This window comes from Physcomitrium patens, chromosome 24, assembly GCF_059467195.1.
Source record: "Physcomitrium patens ecotype Gransden chromosome 24, ASM5946719v1, whole genome shotgun sequence".
NCBI lineage: Eukaryota > Viridiplantae > Streptophyta > Bryopsida > Funariales > Funariaceae > Physcomitrium > Physcomitrium patens.
This window is the reverse complement of record NC_143433.1, coordinates 9,575,712-9,600,555: the sequence shown is the minus strand read 5'-3', so window position 1 is coordinate 9,600,555 and position 24,844 is coordinate 9,575,712. Positions and strand designations below refer to the sequence as shown.

Genomic DNA, 24,844 nt, shown 5'->3' with positions numbered 1-24,844 from the left:
AGACGCCGAACAGACGTCAAACAGACATCAAATCCATTTCTGCCACTGCCGCCCATCGTTGTCGCCGCCGTCGCTGCTGCCCGTCACTGCCGCCCACCATTGCTCGCCGTTGCCAGCCGCTGCTGTCCGCCACTGCCACCCTGCCGTCCTATCGCTATCTGTTGCCGCCATTTTATTGCTGTTCTGCTGCCTTAATCTACAACTCTTTCTCATTAAAATATATATATATTTTAGTTTTTTCAAGTTCAATTTTATTATTTTATTTGACTTTATATTTTAAGATATGTTTTACTCAACTTTTCTATTTGATCTTGTATTTTCTTTATAGATTTATTTATAATGAGTGCTTCAACATTTTCAACTGCTTCTACTATAGTTCTTACTATTACTAGTGCATCTCAACATTTTCAAGCTCTTTTGTTTCCACCATTGACTGTGGATGGAAACAATTATCTATTATGGACAAAAATGGCAAAAGCAAATTTATTTGCAGAATAACTCTCCGATGCCATTATGTTTGAAGAATCTCCTACAATAAGTATTTCTATATCTCCTGCTATTCGTTGAAAAGCACTTCTTTTCTTTTGTCGTTATCTTGTACCCGCATTACAACATCAATATTTAAAAATGGAAGACCCTGCAGAACTTTAGAAGAATCTTAAATTTAGGTTTGATCATCAAAAGACCATTTTTCTTCCATGTGCACATCATAATTGGACACATTTATGTGTCTTGGATTTTCCAAATTTAAATGCTTTCAATAGTGAAATGTATAATATTGTCTCATAATTACGATTATGAGGACAAAGCATTTCTGAAGAAGAAATGATTGAGAAAAATCTCTCTACATTTCCTCCTACATCTGCTGTGCTTGCACAACAATACAGGAACATGAAATTTCAAAGTCATTCTGATCTCATATCCTATCTACTTCTTGCGGAGAAGCAAAATGAGCTACTCTTGCGCAATGCGGAAGCTCGTCCTATTAGAACTATAGTTCCTGAATCTCATGCACTTAATATTTCAAAGTCTAAAAAGAAATTATATAAACATGGAAAACGTGCTCATAAGTATCAAGGTAGTCATAGTCAAGACCATTTCTATCTATATGGAAAGAATAAACATTCTACTATTAATTATAGTAGAAAACAAAAATCAGAGATGTGTTCTTGCGGTAAGTGTGGAATGATTGGACATTTAGCACATGCGTACTGTACTTCAGAATGTTTTATTAAAATGTTCCAAGAAAATAAGAAATTACGAGCTGAGGCTCGTGAAGTTCATATCATGGATGCATCCATGGATTCAATTGGTGTTGATGACTTAGAGGCTTATATGACTAGTAGAGCCTCTAATGATGAATCAAATGATGCACTCATTGATTCTGCAACAACACATACTATCTTGCGAGATAGACGATTTTTTATTGAAAAATCTTCAACTTGGCAAACTAAAAATATGATGACCATGGCTGGAGCAAATGTGTTCTGTTTCCAAGAAGGCACAACGTTGGTAAAATTACCTGCGGGTTCCATCATAAAATATAAACATGCGATGTTTGCACCCTCAGCACCTCGGAGTTTGATCAGCTAACAAGATGTGTGTATTAATGGTTATCACCTCTCGACCGCCACTTTAAATAAAAAAGAAGTTTTGATTCTTGCGAAGAACCATAAAGTTGTTGAAAAAGCTTTTGCTATAAAAAATGGTTTATATCGAATTACGATTTGGCCTCCCATTATATTTAATTTTGCATCATCTATCTCAGAGAGTCGTGTTTCTCTCTGGCATGGACGATTGGGACATCCAGGATCCACATTATTTAGAAAGATCATTCCATGTATAACTAGGCATAATTTAAAACCTACAGATGTAGACTTTATAGAATTATGTCGTGCATGTGTGCAAGGTAAAATGATTATTCGACCTTCAATTTGGAAACTTCTACAAGAATTACCACTAATGCTTGAAAGATTGCATGGTGATATTTGTGGTCCTATTAATCCAACATCAGGACCATTTCGTTATTTTTTAGTCCTTGTTGATGCATCAGGTAAACAATCACATGTTTCATTATCATCAACTCGAAACATGGTGTTTGCCAATCTTATATCTATGCTTATTTGCTTTCGGGCACATTTTCCTGATTATCCTATAAAAACATTGCGTATGGATAATGCAAAAGAATTTGCATCAAAGTCTTTTGAAGACTATTGTACTACAACAGGAATCAAATTGACATATTGTGTTCCATATGAACATGCTCAAAATAGACTTGTACAGTCATTTATAAAGCGTATACAACTCATTACGCGGCCACTCCTCCTTCACGCAAATCTACCTACATCTATGTGGGATCATGGAGTTTTATATGCTACAGCATTAATACACCTCCGCCCTTCTTCTCTTAAAATTGTTTCACCACATGAGCTCATTTCAAGTCGTGTTCCAAATGTATCTCACTTACGAGTATTTGGTTGCCGTGCTTGGATTCCAATACTAGAACCTCAATGACGTACCATTGGAGCTCATCGATTAGAAGGCATATATGTGTGGTTTTGATTCACCAAGCATTATTCGTATTGTTGATCCATCAACTAGCACATTATTACGTGCACGTCTGTAAAATTGTCGTTTTGAAGAAATTGTATTCTCATCTCTTCAAGGAGGAGTATCCAATCAACAAAGAAATAAAGTACTCATATTTGAAGCACCAGAAACATTTACAATGAATCCCGATCCTAGGACATCTTTGGCAGAAACTGAAGTTGCTAAGATTTTGCATTTAAAACGGATTGCGGATGAAACACCTGATGGCTTCAATGATGCACCTAGAATTACAAGAGTTCCTATTAATGAGGCTCAGAATGTACCTGCTCAGATTACAGTGCCATTGACTACAATACCTCAAGTTATAATAACAACAACTAAAAGAACTTGTGGACCAGATAAGCAACCACGTAAGAAGAAAGCTATAAAATTAAGTAATCTTGGTATTATTTCTCAAGAAATTGCCACTCATCTTGCAGGACTACCAATTCATGATGATATATCCATGCATAATGTATCTTCAATTCCTATGAAAAACAATCTTGGAACTGGAAGGAATAAGAACAAGTTGAGTAAAGAATTATCTATTATGTATTGTGCTACAGATGATATTTGGGACAGACTATCTATTACGGTAGATGAATCATTTGCATATATGATTATAGAAGCCCTTTCTTGCAAGGAAGACGATCCTGAACCTCAAACCATCAAAGAGGCGATGCGTCGCTCTGATTGGTTAAAATGGAAAATTGCTATTGAGGAAGAGTATGCCTCTTTGTGTAAGAGGAAAGTCTTTGGTCCAATTGTAGATACTCTTACATCTCGCCGTGTGGGATATAAAATGGTATTAATATGCAAGCAAGATGCTCAAGGCCAAATAATCCGCTATAAAGCTCATCTTGTTGCTCAAAGATTTTCTCAACAATTTGGCATTGATTATGAATCCACCTATTCTCTAGTCATGGATTCAATTACATTTCGATATATTATTGGAATGACAGTTCATGCCACCCTTGAGATGCATCTGATGGATGTAGCTACTGCATATCTATATGGTTCTCTTGATGCAAATATTTTTATGAAAGTTCCACCTGACTTAGAAACAGGAACTCCAAATCAACCCGCTCTACGAAAATATCGTGGTATTAAATTATGTAAGGCCTTGTATGGTTTAAAACAATCTGGACGAATGTGGTATCAACGTCTTCGAGATTATTTAATTAAAAATAATTTTATAAGTGATCTACTAATACCTTGTTAGTTTATCAAACGAGATAAAACTGGTTTTGTGATCATCGCTGTATATGTTGATGATCTTAACCTAGTGGGTACTACATCTGCATGTGTTACAGCTACAAACCTACTTATACATGAATTTGAGATGAAAATGCTAGGAAAAACAACTTTCTGCATTGGTCTTCAAATTATGCATCTTACAGATGGTAGCATTTTTCTCTACCAACTAACGTATATTAGACGAATTTTACAAAGATTTAATATGAATGATGCTTATCCATTGTCCACACCAATGGTTGGATGTGGTCGTGATGGTCATGATCCATACCGTCCATGCGAGGAGGAGGAAATATTGAGAGACCAATATCCATACCTCGCAACGTTTGGAGCACTTTTGTATTTAGCTACATCTACAAGACCAGATATTGCATTTGCAGTTAGTGTTCTTGCAAGACATAGTACACGTCTAACACTACGACATTGGAATGGCATCAAATATTTATTACGTTATTTAAAAGGTACTGAAGACTTGGGATTATATTACACAAAATCTGCAGACCCAAAATTGGTTGGATATTGTGATGCAGGATATAAATATGATATTGCAACAGCTAAATCTCAAACAGGATATGTATTTTTAAGACATAGAGCTACAATATCATGGAAATCAATGAAACAAACAATAACTACAACTTCATCTAACCATGCAAAAATTATTGCCTTACATGAAGCATCCCGAGAATATATTTGGTTGCGATCAATTGATAGATTCATTCAAACAACCTGTGGATTTTCATATGATGATTCTCCAACTATCTTGCATGAAGATAATAGTGCTTGTATTACACAGATGCAAGTTGGTTTCATTAAAGGCGACAGGACAAAGCATATTGATCCAAAGTTTTTTAGTTATACTCATGACTTGATTACTGATAAAGCACTTATAATTAAGAAAATTGAATCTATAAATAACCTTGCTGATCTCTTCACCAAAGCTCTCCCATTAAGTAATCATTGTCGACTTACTTATGGCATTGGTATGCGACGACTTGCTTTTCTTGAATAAGAAAGTTAATAAGCTCTTTAAATAATTAAAGAAAATGATGTTGTACTCTTTTTCCTTCATCTATGGTTTTGTCCTTAAATAAAATAAGGTTTTCCTAGATAAGGTTTTAATGAGGCAACAATTCTTGATCTTACAAGATCACAGAAAAGTATAAATTATAAATCTATATAAATTTTATATTATGTAAATATTATGATGAGCGAGGAGGAGTATTGAGATCATTAAATATAGCCAACGCTCTCCATAATATTTACTGTAGACTATAGTAATTACTGTAGCTATAGTATTTAGAGTCTAGTGGAGAAGTACTGTTCATCCTCTTATCTTCTATCTTCTTGTATACGAGACACAACCAGATCAATAGATTTTTGTGCGTGTGAAGCTCTCTCTCCTTAGAAACCCATGTGTGTGTATGACTTACTACTACTCTTGTGTGTGTATGACTTACTACTACTCTTGTGTGTGTATGACTTACTACTACTCTTGTGTGTGTATGACTTAATACTACTCTTGTGTGTGTATGACTTACTACTACTCTTGTGTGTGTATGACTTACTACTACTCTTGTGTGTGTATGACTTACTACTACTCTTGTGTGTGTATGACTTACTACTACTCTTGTGTCTTTCTAAACATCCTCAACAATAATAACAAGGGTATCCAACCCCTTAACGAAAGGGGATATTCTGCCAAACCCACTGAACAACTTCGGACAATATTCTCAGACACTTCCTAGAAGGTGAGAAGTTCCAGCTCAGCCTGCTATTCGTGAACCACCCCTCACAGCAACCAACCTCTGCGTCACAGCTCAGCATTTGACGTGGACATCAACACATCACCCCTGACTCAGTCATCAGAACGGCAGACCCTGGCGTCTCCGCTGGCTGCATCCGCTTATGGCTATCAATCGAGATGGGATATATGGTAAGGGTTGCTTGGCGGACGTTGCGGGATTCTATGGTGTTGATATGGAAGGTGCGGGGGCGAGGCGAAGCTAATTTCTACTTCCGCTGGTTGTCAGGTTGTGGTTTTGTTTTTGTTTTTACCGAAGCGGAACGTGCAGCGTGAGAGGCAGCTGGTAAATTCTTGCGACCAGTTTTGAGGTGGACTTGGTTGATAGCTGCAGAAGAAGAATAAGCATGTAGGTGCAGTGTCGCTGGTGGTGGTCGAGTTCATCGCATTTAAGCGAATTGGTGTTCTGGTGGTTTGAGTTTGGTGAGTTGAACGAAGATTGCTTGGATTACCAGTTGCGTTCGTGTTCCTGCCTGTACTCATTATATTATTGTTGATTTTGTTTTTGTTGTTATTTTGCCTGTTGTTTTGCGCATGAACAGGAAGTCTTTATTTGATCTCTGAACTTGCTCTTGAGTGTCTCCCCTGCTCATGGAATGCGTTTCGTGGACCGTCCTCTTTGTAACGATGTTCCTCCAAATTCTCACAGTTGCAGAATTTTTGAACGAATTTGCCTTCGAATGTTTTAGCACTTTCAATTCTATTCGTCTCCAGAGATCTCACTCCATCGCGCTTGGCTAATAAGTGGTAGGGTTAGGGTTAGGTCACCTGCTGGTTTCTTCGTTTTTTCTGTTTTATTTTTGTTTATTTATTCATGTCCTGTTTAGTGTGCGGTTCGTCCCTGAATTTAATTTTTTCTTCTTTGGATTAAGCAGTGTTGGGAGGAGATTTTTCCTATAATTTCAGGGATGGTGAGTGAGATGGAGTATTATAATGTGCTTGGAGTGCTACCTGAGGCCACTCCAGCCGAAATCAAGAAGGCATATTATATGAAGGTTGGTTTCATCGACCGTGTTATTTGTAGTTTACGGGTTGATTTTGTTTTCGTGTGCATTCAATGTGGAAATTAGTGTTCCTTGTGAAGCTCATTCTTTTGTTTCAAGGTGATATTCAAAGGGACGGAGTTGACGTCTCTGTCGAAAATTTATCGTTTCTGCTGTTAATGCAGGCAAGACTCGTGCATCCGGATAAGAACCCCAATGACCCTGAAGCTGCCAATAACTTCCAGGTATTGACTGAAAGGTGGCATAAACAAGCTGATTGTTCCTGTATGAGAATTGCTAAATTTGTAGATTGTATTAAAATCAAAGATTAAAAATTACACTTGGGATTGAAACCATTAGCTGTGTTGCCTGTCGGAATATGGAAATGTGGACGATTTAACAAATAGTTTTGTAGCACTCATGGCTGCGATGAAATTTCATACCATGAGTATTTATTTATTGAATCTCTTCCGCATCAGGAACTTGATTGAATCGTTGGTTCTTGTAATGCCAATTAACGGCTGGGGCGAGATTTTGGGACCTCACAGGTCTTGGGTGAGGCGTACCAAATTCTCAGTGACCCACAGAAAAGAGAGGCCTATGATAAGTTTGGAAAACCGGGCGTTTCTCAGTGCGTTCCTTCCCTCACTTTCCTGTAAAAATAGCTGCTTTAAGATAAGTACAAACTTCTGAGCTTAATTCTTCAATAAGGATTTGAATTCTTTCTTGGTGTGCACCCAGTTGTATGTGACCCGAACGCGATCTTTCGCTCGGAGTTGACTCATGCCCTTGTTACTGAGTTGAAATATGGGTCAAAGTTGGAGCTAATAGAGGCTTTTGTCGTGGTGCAGAGAAGCGATGGTCGATCCGTCTGCTGTTTTTGGGATGTTGTTTGGTAGTGATGCCTTTGAAGATTATATTGGTCAGGTGCGATTCTAGTTCACCGAAATATTAGTTTTTATTAATAAGGTATAGATCGTCTGGAAAATTCTGATCTCACGGCACGGTCAATGTGTACTACGATCAATGCTTTTTGGACCTTATTCCAAATTTGGAACTTTACAATAGCTAATGTGGTGTGACAAGTTTCTGATGTAGCTAAATTTTCTGTAATAAATTGGATAGTTGCATCAGTTGTAGGTTAATTGTCATCTTAAGTTCTATTGTCTGAGTTAAAGCATCCACTGTAAATATATACAGTTCAGGTCTCTTTCTTCATCTGTTCATTCTAGTGGATAATTCTTATGCCAGATGTCTATCCTTGGTGGCTTTGCTTGCTTTGGCAGTTGGCAATGGCGTCAATGGCTGGAATGGACACTGGTGTTGAAGCTCAAAACATCGACTTAGGGCAAGTGCGGACGGAAATGAAGGTGATCATAACTTTCCAAGTTGCTCAGCTATGCGTAGGTAATCCACGGCAGTGGCTTTAATTTGTGATAGTCTATCACTTCGACAGTAGCTAAGTCACTAAGAAACATATATTTCAATCGTCTCTATTGCAGGAGGTTCAAAAAGAGAGGGAGGAGAAACTTGCTAAGCTTTTGCTTGATCGAATCGCGCCCTACGTTACAGGCGATAAGGATGACTTCGTCAATTGGGCCAGAAATGAGAGGGAAACTCTGAAGGATGCTGGTAAGCTTTAGAATTCGTTTTTTTTGTCATTCAGATTGCTTATTTGATGGAACCTGCAGTACTTCTGCAATTCGACTGAATGAAGATGCGTGTAGAATGGTTGTTATATGCATAGATTATGTGATAAAGCGCATAAACCAGTTGATGATCATAGATGGCTGAAAACGTGGAGAGCATATCAGTACCACAAGTATTGCTGTATTACTATAGTCACAGGTTAAGCGGAATTACTGACTGGGATGCCGGTGTCGTATCGCAACCATATCGCTTGGCTGCAGCTTTTGGAGAACCAATGCTGCACACCATTGGGTACATTTATCAGCGACAGGCTGCAAAACAGCTTGGAAAGAAGCTGTGCTTTTTGGGAGTGCCGTTTGTAACAGAGTGGTTGCGCAGCAAAGGCCATTATATAAAATCTCAAGTGTCTGCTGCTGTAGGTATAATGTCACAACTGCAGTTGAGATTACAGAATTTGCGCTGATGTGGTACTAGCGTGAGTCTCAAAAAATTGTCCTACATCAATGAAATAAGTTTGATTCAAAGTGTCATCCTGAAGTAATCCTTGCTTATTTCTGCAAATCTTTCAAATCTGCTCTCATCCTAGCACTATTATCGGGGGACTGTGTAGTGTAGTCAGAGTGTGGGTTAGATTAAGGTTTTTTTGTTACCTAGCAGGGGTATTAAACGTCTACTTGATCTCTTTCACATTGATTTGCTGACAAAGTCGGTGCATTCCAAGTAACAATAGAAGTTAAAAATTTTGCTTGGAAGTTTGGCTTGGTAGGACTAGAGACTTAAAGTAGGCTTTTTAAATTGTGTTCGTAGACATCAAGAATTAACCAAACATGGTGCGGTTTGGGTGCAGGTGTACTTCAAATAATGCAGATGCAAGAAGACTTAAAAAAGCAGATTGAGGCTGGTCAGGTGGAAGAGCAAGGAGTAGAGGCCTATCTAGCGTCAAAACAAGAAATGATGCTTGGGAATCTGTGGAAGCTCAACGTAGCCGATATTGAGTTCACGCTTACAAATGTCTGCCAAAGGGTACATACTCTCATATTTTAACTCAGTGCTTATCAACTTTGCACACACGATGTTCTTCGTCCAATTTTTCAATGGAGCATGTGTATTTAACTGCATATTTCTGTAAATAATCTAATTAATGGCTTTGGCACCACGTGGAGGACTCATTTCTTGTGATTGAACACAGATCCTAAATGATCCAAAGGTATCCAAGGATGAACTCACGACCCGTGCCAAGGCTCTCAAGAAGCTGGGTCAAGTTTTTCAGGTTTGCAAACAATCCTGAAGTTCAGACTTAGATGAAGGGTTCCTTACGATGAATTCAGAAAAATTGTCTCAATCTAATTTCAGGAATGTGCAGCTGTTCAAATTCCTTTTCAAAAAGATTAATCATTCTTTTTGTTCTTTTGTTCTTTTTGTATAATATATAATAATTAATTAATTTTTGGTGAAACTTTGATGAGTGATAATAAAACACTCTAAAAAAAACATAGGCTGCTTCTAAGCGACTCAACTTTTCTGATGCTCGTGTTTGTCCTGACTGAATTTTCTTCTTGATCAGGGGTCTAAGCCTCCAAAAACTGTACATCAAACGCTGGGAACGGGATCTGAGACCCATCCAAAGACTCTATAGAGCTCTCCCATGTTCCGCGGTACGGCTCCAAGTGACGATGCATTTGCAAGTCTGACATTGCAGCATTTTGATTTGAAGCTCAAATCAACCTAAGTTTTCATTCTATCAGTGACTCTTGGTTTACCAGATCATGCAATGACAGAAACTTCTTTTACTTTCTGTGCTATAGCAGCCTCCCCTTAGATCTTGACGAGAGGCTGCAAGATCGTCTGCATTGGAGGTAGCGTTTCGTGGGTAAATTCTTGGCGTGGATGAAATGAATCTACTAGTTTGTTCGTAAAAATTCTGTGAATAATCCCAAGGTCCTTCGTAATTGAGCTATTTCCTTAAAACCAACTGTAAGCGTGTATTTTAAAGTGGATATTCCATAAACATATACAGTTCTATGCACCCTCATTTGTAATGATATAGGTAAAACCCTTATTTGGAGCATGCATAAATCTGTTGCTGTTGACAGGCACTTCGGGCCGTTTTAGAATAGGGGTTGAAATGATAAAAAGTTTGGAGCCGAAGAGGAGCGTATATCAAGTGTCAACCCAGAAGTACCTTCACTGCCGTCAAACCCATTGGTTTCAGAGGTGTCACCTTGACTTCCCAACATGGGTGGAGTTCTTGGGGTTTATTGTAGAGTTATAGTAGCTCAATTAGAAAGCCTCTAGTGTTCATTCGGATGGCTAAATTAAAGTGAAAATTTGGTTTCAGTTGTTCATCATTCTTAAGTTTTGATCTGAGGCGATCCTTTTGAAAATCATGAGCATCTTTGAATAAATTTACAATTTAATTCTTGTTTGTTTTGGATATTACATTGGATTATTTAGATTTTTATTTTATTTTAGTATTAATTGTAATTAATTAACTGTTATTTAATCACAGCAATTTAGAATTATTTTTGGCAACTAAAGTATAGACTAATGTATAGAGTAGGTACTTGAAATCTAGAAATTATTACCAAATGAATGTCTTTTGCCATTATTTTTTGTGCGAGGTAGGATCTTGCCTTTCTAATGGATAAGATATTCAAAGTTCAAAGCGTAAGTATCACTATTTTCTAAGACATCTAAATACTTTCCATGATAACTTAAATTTAGTATAACCAATGGTTTAGGAGTTTCCAAAACCTTTTTTAATATGTTTTTATTTTAAATACTTATTCTGAAATACAAAGAGATTTTTTAGAAAAATCAAAACCACATCTTAGTACAAACCATATTAGGTCCATCAAAAATTTGATGTTGTCTCCTCTCCTTTCTATTAGAAAATAGAACTTACTTAAATTTAATAAACTAATCTTATTGCTCATTTAACAATCAAGTTAAATAGATCTGTTTAATAACAGATATAATGCCAATGCAACTTACTATTTGGCTAAATAATTCTCTAAGTTAAATTTAAAGGTCCTAATAATAAAAAAAAAAAGTAAGCTTTTAGAATAATTATAGGTCATTTTGGAAGACAAGTAAAGCTTTAATAATCACATGGCATACTTCATAAAAACAAGTGAAGTATCATAAATTATCCTCAAACATTGCATTTATTGATTAAAACATAGGCCTTCAAAATACTCCCTCTAAAAGTGTTTGCTAGATTATATTTTTGAATTATGTAAGATTATTATTATTATTATTATTACTTTTTTATTTTTAATATACAATTGATGTTAAAGAAAAACAAGCACATAGACAAATAAATTGTATAGAGAATCTAATCCATTTTAATTTAATATTTGAGTAGAATTTATTATATATATTCTCATTTTGATATTTTCATTACTTAAAAAAAAAATCTACTAAATCTTCTAGTATTGGTTTATTATCTAAATAGATATTAATATTCAGATTAATTCTCTTTTGATGTTTTAAGTTCTTTAAACTTATATTTAGTTTAGAAGAAGAAAGAATGAAAAAAAAAAAAAAAAAAAAAAAAAAAAAAAACAACAAAACAACAAAACAAAAACAAAAACAAAGTATTGTTGTAAATACGTGAAAAAATATTTTAATAAATAAATATAATAAATATATGAAAAAAATGTATCAATAATTTTTATTATATGTAATTTATTCTTCAAAGATAAACTATTTGTATTTTGTAATAACTTGTAAATTGGTATAAATGGTGGTTTTTGTTAAATTTAATGACATTATTATAAAGAAAATGTTTTAAATAATATATATATATATATATATATATATATATATACACACACACACATACACATATATATCTCATTAATCTTTATAATTCTTTAAAAATTAATTTTTATAAGTAAAATTTCTACTAACAACTAAAGTTTTTATCTTAATAATTGATACAAACATCTTTGCTCTAAAAAGTAAAATAATTTATTTTTTTAGACTTTAAATATATTTTTTATTTTTAAAATTAAATTATAAAAAATTACATAATTATATATCTAATTTCTTTAACTATTATGATTTTTTAAATTTAATTCAAATATAATAAACCAATCAATTAAAATTAAATAATATTAAAAGTTATTTTATTTTTATAATTAGGTATAAAAAAACTTATATTGAAAAAAATTAAATAGAGATTATTTTTGAAATGTGATATTAGAAAAAATAAATCTATTTAAAAGTTAAAGATTTTTTACTTAAATTTCATATATATTTTTAATTATTTTTTTTTTATTTTTTTTAAAAAAAATAAAATATTGAATGTGCTTACTAATGTTCACTATATTTTTTGCATGAAAAAAAAAATAAAGATATGAAATCTAAGTATATTCACATTTATTGAAGAAATATTGCAAAGTAATTACAAATAGGAGGAGAAATCAAATTCTTTATAATGAATGAGGGACTTTGAGCAAATAATTACAAATGAAGAAGAAACTTCAATAGCATGCATAAGACAGAAACTTACCTATAAATTTCTTTAGAATTTTTGTGGTTAAAAATGACAAATTTTTTCCTTAGCTTCTTAGTTTTCTAATGTTGGTTGTATATCATGGATTAACTTTATATTAACAAAGTTTTTAAAGCTTTTGTGTAGTCCAATTTTAGTGGCATTGAATCACAAGTATCCATGCATGACAAATAATACAAAAGAAGACAATCTTTGTGTATTTTTAATAATAATTTTTTTAGTATTTTTAGTTTTTTAATCTAAGTTTAAAATTTAGAATTTATTTATTTTAGCATAGCTATTTGAAGGATGTGCGTAGTAGTAGAGATAATTCACAAAAACAATCAAACAAGAAGGTGGAGAAAAGACAAGAGGGAGTGGAGCAATTAGCTATTGATGGTTGTCTTGGTGGTTGTAAGTAGCTTTGTTGTAGTCTTTTTTTTGGATACTTTAAATAAGTGTTCTAATTTTTAAAAACTGTCTCTTTATGACTATGTAAACAAATCTTCCATAGATATTTGACTTGCTTAATTTCCACTAAAATAAGAGTTGTTACATCCAAGGCAATTGTTGTTGCTTCTATTGGGAACACCACACTTTCATGTACCTTGCAAAACATTTTCATGGTGAAGTTGGCATAGAAAAATTGATCTACATCTTGCCCCACCTTCAGCATTCCAAGATAAACATGGATACAAAAGAACTATTCTTATTAAAAGACATCATAAGAGGATGTGAAGGACATAAATCTTAAAGAACTAAAATGTCAATATACTCTTATGTCACTCAAAAAGACTAAAAAAGACTAAAGATGATATAATATTAAACGAGAATGGCTATTGTCAAAGACAAGAAGACTAGAAAGTCTTGAAATAAGACTAAAGACTTGAAAGGCATTGACAAGAGTAAAGAAGGCTTCACTCCTCCTTCTATATATATACTCTTAATTAGTAGCTATATGGCAATGTCTTATATGACCTCCAAAATGTTTGACTTTGCAAGATCCATATCTTAACTTGCAAGGCAAGTTTTTTATATATGTGCTACATATTTAGCTTATTCTGCAAACTACTAACACATGGTTAACTTGTTGATCAAGTTTCTAACCTATTAATCAACTACAAATACATGTAAAGTCAAATCATTGTTTATGAAATTTCTAAGTAGTTTCTTTAAAAAATAATATGAAATGAATCGATTTTTATCTACTTCTATTTAATCATATAGGTAAATATTAGAATAAATATGTATTTTTGTGACATCACCCCTCCCTTCTATGAACAAGTTTGACAAGGAGCAATCATCATATATTAAGAAAATCTAAGATACAGCAAATTATATTTGTTACTTATTCTGATCTTTGTTCTCTTCAAAGATAATTGATAGGTCCTCTTAACCATTTATAGTATTCCATACCAGGGCATGAAAACCACCCTATTATTTGATTTTTGTTGAGGCCTTTGTAACTCTCTTTAAATAAAATATTTGAAACATCATCAGGAATTATTCTTACCTCTAATAAAATAACCAAATATTAAAAGTCTCTTTAAAGGTCATGATACCAAACTCGTTATATCTTGCTATCTATTTCAAGAAGGACATGTTATTCTTGAGGATCTTCATCTTGATTATGTCAACTTGAAGGTTGTAACAATCACAATGTCTCATTTAATAAATCAGTAAGAAATAGTTCTTGAGTTGAATCTATTGGTTGTTGGTTTTCCACCTCTTTAGCATCACAAATACACAAAATTTACAAGCAAGAATAGAAAGTAGAATGCTATCTTTCCTAGATCTTGTTTCTATTATAATAAAGATTTGCTATTCTTCATCTTGATTTTGATAGATATCGTCAATGAAAAGCTTCAATCTTTTTTGTTGCATTTATAAGATTCTTTATTGGTTCTCATGTGCATTCATTAATATCATATCTATGCCAATAAATAAGATATTTTAATCTATTTTGGCACTACCTTGAATCTAAAACCTCTTCCACCTTGAACTTTTGATTATTATCTACTTTTATAGGAAGAGGTGGTATTTGTCTTCTTCTTGAGATATTCACTATCTTTTACGGCTCAAAAAAAGATACATGGAATACAAGATGGATCTTCATAAACTTTGGTAGATGTCATAAAAAGTAATAAGATTGGCTTGTTCTCTTATAGAAAAAGGTCCAAGCTTACAATAGTCTAACTTATCACAAAGGCAAATAGTCTTGATATTGCGACAAAGTAGCCATACCTTGTTACTCACATTGGATTATAATTGTTCTTTGCAATAGGCATATGCATTAATCTTTTGTTATTTTGAGCTTCCTTTAACTACACCTTCATTGTTGTATGTAGCTTTGATAACTGATTTGTCAAATCTTTTGTCATAAATTTATCAACTTTTAAAAAATAAAAAGTATCAAATTATTGATTATAACTATAATTGGTAAAAAAGAGAATTTATTGAGTAGAAAAATGTATCAAATTATTATATGCAAACTTTATCAATGACAAAAGAGTTATCCAATTATCTTGATGATAATTGATGGTATACCTCAAATACTACTCCAAAATCTTGATATAAATTAATTTTTTTTATTTAATATAATATTTTTGAATAATCTATGATAGCAATAGATATTGTTAAGAAAAAGCTTAGTTATTTTTTTCACTTATGATAGATTTTGTACATGGTACAAAATGTACCATCTTAATAAAATGATCTACTATTATAAATATAGAATCATACAAACTTGAGATTAGAAGATCTATGATAAAATCCATAAAAATAAAAAAATATGATTGTTTCAAAATAGATAATGATTGCAAAAGTCTATAAAATTGATGCCAAGGAGTTTGTATTTTTAACAAATATCATAAGATTGTACAAAGTCTTTGATTGCTTTTTGTATTTGGGGCCACCAAAAATCTCTAGATATTAGCTCCAAAGTCTTATTATATCTAAAATGTATGACTGCTAAAAAGTCATGATGAGCTTAAAAAACACGTAGTCGTGCTTTGTCTTTTGGAATGTATAATTATCTCTTAAAGTAGAGTAGATTATTTTTAAATTCAAACTTGAAAGTATCATGAAAATTAAAAGAATTATTCTTAATATGATGAATAAGGGAATCAAAAGACATATTTGATTGAATTTGCTAGATAAAGGTTGAATTAACAATCAATGTTGATTTTATTATTCAAAGATGAAAATGCTTTGACTTGAAGAGAGTCATTCTTTGTTGATAAAAAGCTACATTTCTTTCTTTTGGTACAAGATAAGAATATCTAAAAAAAAAAATCTAATAAACCTTGTTATTTTTTTAATTCTATATGTGATTTTGAAATCAAATCTTAATGAAGATGTACTTAAACGAGCTTGACAATGATTCAAAATATGTATCAATATGAAATATTTGAGATTCTTATAATTTATATATACAGTAATTGGACTATAAGTACCTTGTAGATAATGATGCCATTCTTAAAATGAATCCTTAATTGCAAGAAGCTCTTTGTTGTAGATCTTATAGTTAATCTTGATTATTAAAAATTTCTTAGAATGAAAAGTTATCGGATGGAGCTTATTATTTGTTCTTATTTGTGATAAAATAGAATTCATAGCAAAGTCTAATGAGTTTGTTTGTATAAAGAATGCTTTAGAAAAATTGACACGATATAAAATTAGTGCAAAAATAATTGGCAAATCTCAAAAAATATTATATATCTTTGATTTTTTTTGGAACCTTTCAATACATAATAATTTGGACCTTCTTAGGATTTATCATTAATGTCACGGACACAGAAATATAGGCTCGAGATCTAACAAGAAGTTCAAGAAGAACTGACAAGAACTAGATTAATCAGATGAATACAAGAACAATACCAGAGAAGTGAGCTAGAGCTCCAAGAGATGTGTTGTCGAGACTGAAGAACTCTTCAATCTCGATTCCAATATATAGTCCTATTTAGGAAGCTTCTCAAGCAACTTCTACCAACTAGGAAGCTTCTCAAGCGACTTCCACCAATTAAGAAGCTTCTCAAGCAACTTCCACCAACTAAGAAGCTTCTCAAGCAACTTCTACCAACTAGGAAGCTTTTCAAGCAACTTCCACTAACTAGGAAGCTTCTCAAGCAACTTCCACTAACTAAAAAGCTTTTAGAAGGTTCCAGAGACTTGCTTCTAGAAGGTTCTAGAAACTTGTCTCTAGAAGGTTCTAAGGACTATATCCCTAACATCACCCCCTCCTTTAGCTTCGAGGTCTCTGAGAAGCAATATTATTGTTAATCAATACCAACGCAAGAAAATGAAGATCTGTCACATAACGTCTGCTATGAACTCCAACTGTTGTTCATGAGGCAAGTGATTTATCGGTCCTTGAAGCCAATGGTAGAAGCCGACGCCTTCGACTTGTGGCCAAGTATGAACTTCCGTGTCTTCATTATGAAATTGTCTTACAAACATGCCTTCTGGCTGACCATCGTAAGCAGGCTCGAATTCAAATACAATCACCAGTGATCGGTTACTTGCTATCTTCCGTCGTCGTCGTGGTATAGGCGGTTCTTTATCTCGGGGTCACCTTCGTGAGCTAGTCGATTGAGATAATGTGACTGGCATAGTATCTATCTCTTGGCTATCCTTATCAGAAGGCTATTGAAAAAATTCTACTTTATCAACTACGAGTTTTGGTGGTGCTCTCCCCCTTTCTTATATTCTTGGATGAGCAAGCTTCAGAAGGAAGCTATCGTCGAACCGGCTTAGGTTTATGACGATGTTGTTGATAAAATTCTTATACCTTTTGTGGCGCATTGGCAAGATTTTTAGCTTGTTTCCACTTTCGCTCATTGATATCATAGCCACACCAATGAACAAGATACTCCAACTTATCCCATCTTTGCCATGAATCCAACACCTTTTCAACCTCGTATTCCTCGTGGTTCTCGATTTCAATACTAAGTGGCAGACATTACACTCTTCCATGAAAGGATGACTCTCGATAAGGCTCCAATAGAGAAACATGAAAGACTGCATGTACCTTCATAGAAGCCGGTAATTCCAGACGGTATGCCATTGGATTGATTTGCTTTTGCATGATAAATGGTCCCAATCTTCGATAGTCCAACTTATCACATGGTCGCTTGGTCTTGATATTCTATCGAAGAAGCCATGCTTTATCTCCAATTTTGAAAGTAGGTGCTTGATTCCGAAATCTATCTGCAAACGCATTGTAGGATTCTTGAGCGGATTGTAATTGAAGCTTCAATGTAGTTTGAAGCTCTAATAGTTGCTTCGCAAATTTTTTAGCTGTTGAATTGTTATTTATTGACGGACTCAATAAATCAAGCTTCGGATGATACCTATAGTTTGCAAAGAATGGTGTGTATTGAATCGACGCATGGAGGGTGTTGTTATATACAAACTTGGCTAGCGACAGATATGCGGTCCAATCGTCTTGCTGACAGTTGATGCTGCATCATAAGTATTGTTCCAAGACTTGGTTCACATGTTCTGTTTGGCCGTCAGTTTGAGGATGAAAAGCCAAAGAAAGCTTGATATCCACCTTCAGTATCTCAAAAAGAGATCTCCAAAACTTTGATACGAACTGGGTTCTTGGATCTGATACGATATCATCTGGTAGTCCATGATATCGATACACATTATCGAGAAAGAGCCTTGATGTGACTTCACTGAATGATGTCTTCTTGCAAAGAACAAAGTGTGCCATCTTTGTAAGCCGATCTACCACGACAAAGATGCTATCAAATGAGTTCGATGATGACAGGTCCATGATGAAGTCCATGGAAACTGAAGACCATGGTCGAGATGGAATCGATAATGGTTGTAGAAGTCCATAAGGGCGATGTCGAGGATTCTTAGATCTTGAACAAATATCGCAAGAGAGGACAAAATCTTTCACATCCTTCTACATTTGGGGCCACTAAAAATCTCGAGAAATAAGCTCCAAGGTCTTGTTGAATCAAAATGTCCCGCAGCTCGAAAATCGTGGCGAGATTGAAGAACTCCAAGTCTTGCTAGTCCTTTTGGAATATACAATCACTCCTCAAAGTATAAAAGATCTCCCTCCACCTTGAACTTGTCGTCATTGGTACGCTGCTTAATATCAATGGCTATTGAATCTCCAATGGTTACGGCACGTACCTCGTTCACGAAGTCAGCATCAATTGGCACAATAGTAGTGCAAAGCTGAAATTGCTTTGGCTTCAACAACGTTGTACATTATTGATCAAACGCTGCTTCTCTAGCCTTTAATACAAGATACGATCTCCTCGATAAGGCATCAGATAGTCCTTGTTGCTTTCCAAGTCGATAAGTGATAATAAAATCAAATCTAGATAGCAACATACTCCACCGAGCTTGACGTCAATTTAGAACTCGAGTCGACATGAAATACTCCAAATTCTTGTGATCAGTGTATACGGTCACTGGATGTGTAGCTTCTTCAAGAAAGAAATGCCATTCTTGGAAAGAATCCACTATAGCAAGAAGTTCCTTATCATGGATCTCATAATTGATTTCAGCAGCAGAAAACTTTCGAGAATGAAATGCAACCGGATGGAGCTTCTTGTCTTCTCTCATTTGTGAAAGTACAGCTCCCAAAGCAAAATCCGAAGCATCAGTTTCTAAATAGAAGGCCTTTGTAAAATCTAGATGTACCAAGATTGGAGTCGTAGTAAATGCCGTCTTCAGGTCTTGAAACGCCTTCTCCGCTAGAGGTCCCCATTCTAGCTTATCCTTGCATGTCAATCGAGTGAGAGGAGCAGCAACTTGAGAGTAATTCTTGATGAAGATTCGATAGAAGTTAGCAAAGCCAAGAAAGCATTGTACGTCTCTAACCGTCTTCAAAACCTCCCAGGACACGATTGCTTCCACCTTCTTGAGGTCCATCTTCAAGCCTTCCGTAGTCGCAACAAATCCCAAAAATTCCATCTCCATTTGATGAAATAAACACTTTTCTAATTTGGCATATAGTCCTCGCTTGCATAGTTTCTCCAAGACCAAACGAACGTGCTTTTCATGCTCTTCCTCATTTTTGGAGAATATCAGAATATCATCCAAGCAAATGACAACAAAATCATCAAGGTGCTCCCGAAAAATGTTCATCATATGTTGGAAGACTGCTGGAGAATTGGTAAGACCAAAGGGCATGACATTATATTCAAAATGGCCATACCTTGTACGGAACGCTGTCTTCCACTCATCTCCTTCCTTGATTCGTACGAGGTTATAAGCTTCCCTTAGATCAATTTTTGTAAAGATCCTTGCACGTCCAAGTTGTTCTAAGAGACCAGAAATCAAGGGTAACAGGTAACGATTCTTCTTTGTTATCTTGTTGAGGCCTCGATAGTCCACGCACATCCACAACGAGCCATCTTTCTTCTTCACAAATAAGATAGGTGCTCCAGCTGACGATTTTGAATGACGGATGAAGTTCTTGGCTAGATTCTTATCGATGTACTTCCGCAACTCCGCCAATTCCATCTGCAATAGATTGTAGATTCTGTCTGTGATAGATTGTAGATTCCGTCTACGATAGATTGGGCCAAAAGACGGTTGTGCTCCTTCTTGCAAGTCTATGGCGCAATCATATGGTCGGTGTTCCGATAGCATGTCAGCATTCTTCTTTTGAAACATGTCTTTAAAATCCTTATATTGCTCTGGTATACTTGCTGTCGAGATCTTCTCTCCGATAGTTGGAGCCGCATAAATGACAAATGGTGTGCCTTCCTTGGACGATCTTATAAACGCTCTTGTTCCAATAAATAAGGATTTCTCTATTCGGGGTTTTCTACTAGGCTTGCTCTTGGATGATTTTGTGGAAAAGGTCATCTTCCGCAATCTCCAATCTATAGATGGATTATGCTTTTTCAATCAGGAAAGACCAAGAATAATAGAAATTGATGGAGTTCTAATAATATTAAAAATATTATGACTACTATGGCCCTTAAACGTCACTTCTATAGGTTCTGATTCATGGGTGACACTACGAGACAATAAAGGTCGCCCATCTATGACCTCAACATGAACAGGTTTGGATTTTTGTACTAAAAGGATCTTATGATGCTTCACAAATTCTTCGTCTAAGAAACAAGCAGATGCTCTTGAATCTAATAATGCTAAGGTTCTGAGTTTCTGAGGGCCAATAAGCAAAGGGATTGTAAAACAAAGGGCAAGTTGAGCGGAAAGAAAGGAACCTGGTTGTTGTTGCGATATTTCACTGTCCAGCCGCACTGTTCCTATTGTGGCTGGGCATCCTTGTTTTCCTGAACAAACGTGCCCCTAGTCCTGACAATGCGTTGATTTTGCTTCTTGCGGCAGTTTCCAACTTTGTGGCCTTCTTCACCACAATATAAGCATAGACCTTCCTCCATACGCCGCTTTTTTTCTTCTAGAGTAAGGGATTTGACACATACCGCATCAATTTACATGTCTTCTACCTTTGAATGTGAATTCACGCTGCTTGCCGATATAGTTGGGGCGTGACGAACCATATGTTGTCTTGAGTGTTGGTCTTGGTAACATTGGAATAGGCGATTATCATACTTCACAGCTTAACTAATAGCTTCGTTGAGCATTTGTGGATCAGGAAGAGTTAGCAGCAAATCCTTCACATCGTCCTTTAAATCCCAATAGAATTGACTCATCAATGCTTCTTCATCCCAATTGATGTCGCATACTAGTTGCTTGAAATCTGATGTATAGACTGATGTAGAGCACATCCCTTGTCGTAGTGACCGGATCTTTGTTGTAGCCCATCGAACCTTGTCGTGTTCACCAAATGCTTGTGCAAACGCCTCTAAGAAGGTTTCAAAGTTGTTTAGTATGGATGATCGTTTCTCAAACAAAAGAGCAAACCATAATAGAGCTTGCCTTGTATGTAAGGTTCCAATAAGTCCAACACGTGACTCCTCCGTTGGATAGCGTTCAGGCTGTAAAACCGTTATCAATCTGATTTGATTGACAAATCCTCGAAACTTGGAACGCGTACCATCGAACTTGTTCGGAAGGCTAACTCGAGGCTCCTTATGTTGTAGAACTAATGGTGTTTGTCGAACTTGAGGCAAAGTTACTTCTCCAAGTGTTGAAGTTTGAGGCTGGTGCAACCTAGATTGTGCCATCCCAGATGCTCCATCATTATGAAGCCTTGCCACGACTCCTTCAATTTTTGCAGTTCTTTGTGATAACGTATCGAAGGCATTCATGATAGCATCCAACTTAGACTCCAAACTTTCTGTCATACTAATGTCTTGGCCTCCTGTCATTCTAAGAGAAGGACAGAAATGACTCTACAAGAAGACAATATTGGTTTAGAAGAGGGTACTCCGCAACCTCTAAAACGTCTTAAGATCTTCAAGAAAAGAGGTTATTCACTCTGTCCAAGAAGAATAAGACTCCAATATTATAACAAAAGAAGTATCAGTTTAGAGGAGGGTAATCCGCAACCTCTAAAATGCTAGTACACCTTCAAGCAGAGAGGTAATCCACACTCTAACGAGGAAGAAACTAGCTCTGATATTTGAGGTGAGTTCAGTCTCGACAAACTGTCACAGACACAGAAATATAGGCTCGAGATCTAACAAGAAGTTCAAGAAGAATTGGCAAGAACTAGATTAATCAGATGAATACAAGAACAACACCAGAGAGGTGAGCTAGAGCTCCAAGAGATGTGTTGTTGAGACTGAAGAACTCTTCAACCTCGATTCCAATATATATTCCTATTTAGGAAGCTTCTCAAGCAACTTCTACCAACTAGGAAGCTTCTCAAGCGACTTCTACCAACTAGAAAGCTTCTCAAGCAACTTCTACCAACTAAGAAGCTTCTCAAGCAACTTCTACCAACTATGAAGCTTCTCAAGCAACTTCTACTAACCAGGAAGCTTCTCAAGCAACTTCCATCAACTAGGAAGCTTCTAAAAAATTCCAGAGACTTACTTCTAGAAGGTTCTAGAAAGTTGTTTCTAGAAGGTTCTAGATACTTGTCTCTAGAAGGTTCTAAGGACTATCTCTCTAACAATTAAACTAAAGTATTTGTGAGTCCAAAAAGGCATGACATTATATATAAAATATCTATATCTAGTTCAAAAAAGAAGTCTTCTATTCATCTCTTTTTTTGATGCAAACTAGCTTGTATACTCTTTATAAAATTATTTTTGTATAGATCTTTGTTTAATTGAGTTAGTCAAAAAATCCTAAAATCAAAGATAGGAAATACCCATTTTTGATCTTCATCTTGTTAAGTCTTTGATAGTCTATACACATCTATAAAGATCCATCTTTTTTCTTTTCAAATAAGATAGAAGCTCCTTTTAAAAATTTCAAATGGCATATGAAATTCTTAGCAAATTTTTTATCAATGTACTCTTTTAGTGCAACCAACTCATTTTGCAATAAGCTGTACATTAGTTCAAATGGTGGTTGAGCTCATTCTTGTAGATCAATTGTACAATCATAAGATCAATGCTTTCGAAGAATGTTTTCACTTTTCTTTTCAAAAACGTCTTGAAAATCTTAATACTCATTAGGAATAGCACTTGAAGTCTTTCTAACATCAAAAATAAGTGTAGCATATGAAGAGAAAGATGACATTTTTTTTGCCATATATATGAAAGTTGTACCTACTATTAAGAATTTGGATGTACTAGGTTAAGCTATTTGTACTTCACTATTGAAAATTTAGATTAAACTACAAGAAAAATTTAAGGTTACAAGAAATCCAATCAATCTGAGAGTTACAAAAAATCCAATCTTAATCAATCAATCTAATTAAACTACAAGAAAAGTTAAGACTATGATAATCCTAAAATAATTAGATTAAAAAAAAATCTTATTACATTAAATATTACTATACTATTATGATCTTTAATTGCTACATCTAAACGAATAATTTCATGAGTAACATCTCTAAAAAAATAATGAACAATCATCTATGACTTCTACATGTATAAATTTAATTTTTTTGAATAAAGATATTTCTTATTTCTTGACAAAATCTTTGTTTATAAAACAAGTTGAGGCTCTTGAATCTAATAATGCAAAGATTTTATGATTTTTAAGTCCTGAATACACATCTATTCTAAAACAAGATGTAGGATTTAAAAAGAGAATATGACCTTTATTAGATGTTGCATATAAATTTAGCTACACGATTCCTATTATAGCTATAAAAATTTATTTTTTCACACATTGTTTACTTTGGCAATTGTATTCCTCATTTTATGATTGCATTGCTACTTTTTTAATTAATAAAGAGTTTAAAATGTATCGTATCAATTTGCATTGGTTTTGGCCTTGATAAATAAGTTTTTGAAAACTTGAAAGTTGTTATAATTACTTGGCTTATTCCTCTCCAACAAAGCCTTTGTTCTTGAAGTTTTTTAAATAATCGATTGTTACATACAATGGCTTGAGCAATAAATTGTTTCAAAGATTTTACTTTTGGCATTGTCAATAAAAAAAATATTTGAGGTTATCCTTCAATCCATATTAAAATTGATTGATGAGGGCTTTGTCATTCCAATCTACGTTGTTGTATTACATGTTGTCTTGCTTGGAAATGCACCAGGCATCTAGCTATGAAAGATTAGGTTGTATTTTACAAACATCCAAGAAACCCTAATAGGTTTCTTCCTTATGAGAAGAATATAATCCAAATTTCAATTCAAAAGTAGTAAAAAGCACTCTTCTAAGTAGCTTCAATGATACATAAACCTCAATTACCTTGTTACTTTCATATTTAAGCAATTTAGATTTTTCTTGTAAGCTCCAACCTTAATTAGTGAGCTTTGACAAGCTGTAACTTCTAATCTAACCATCCACTTGATGTGAAATTTTGCATGCAATTATCGATGTAAGTCTTCTATACGTTCAAGTATTTTCAGCCCAATCCAACTTATAGATTGTGTGAAAACCTCCAAAAACTGCACTGATGTCACTTGACTACCAACTTGAAACGTGAAGCAAAAGTTTCAATAGTGATTTTTCCTTCTTCAACAATTAACTTTGAGTCAAAATTGGTGTGTACCTTAATCTTTAAGTATTTCAACACCATGCCAA

General features: G+C 34.6%; 1 protein-coding gene across 13 annotated transcripts; it reads left to right on the top strand.

The window, feature by feature from the left end:
* The first annotated feature begins 5,750 nt into the window (after positions 1-5,750).
* On the top strand, positions 5,751-10,702 carry LOC112276992 (chaperone protein dnaJ 10). Of its 13 annotated transcripts, none has more exons than XR_002968214.3 (13): positions 5,768-6,067; positions 6,520-6,639; positions 6,813-6,872; positions 7,176-7,258; positions 7,479-7,554; positions 7,914-7,997; positions 8,130-8,259; positions 8,538-8,696; positions 9,125-9,300; positions 9,467-9,547; positions 9,842-9,932; positions 10,086-10,133; positions 10,371-10,702. XR_002968214.3 is itself a non-coding variant. In XM_090246904.1 (12 exons), the coding sequence occupies exons 2-11, from the start codon at positions 6,553-6,555 to the stop codon at positions 9,911-9,913; spliced, it is 1,008 nt and encodes a 335-aa protein (XP_090103030.1). In that variant the 5' UTR covers positions 5,774-6,067; positions 6,520-6,552; the 3' UTR covers positions 9,914-9,932; positions 10,371-10,702. The 13 variants fall into 13 exon arrangements, 7 of the variants coding, with proteins under 7 accessions (XP_024364648.1, XP_090103030.1, XP_024364654.1 ...); XR_002968215.3 differs by having other exon boundaries at positions 5,774-6,067; positions 10,083-10,133; XR_012216703.2 differs by having other exon boundaries at positions 5,774-6,067; positions 10,086-10,147; positions 10,371-10,614.
* Positions 10,703-24,844: the final 14,142 nt, after the last annotated feature.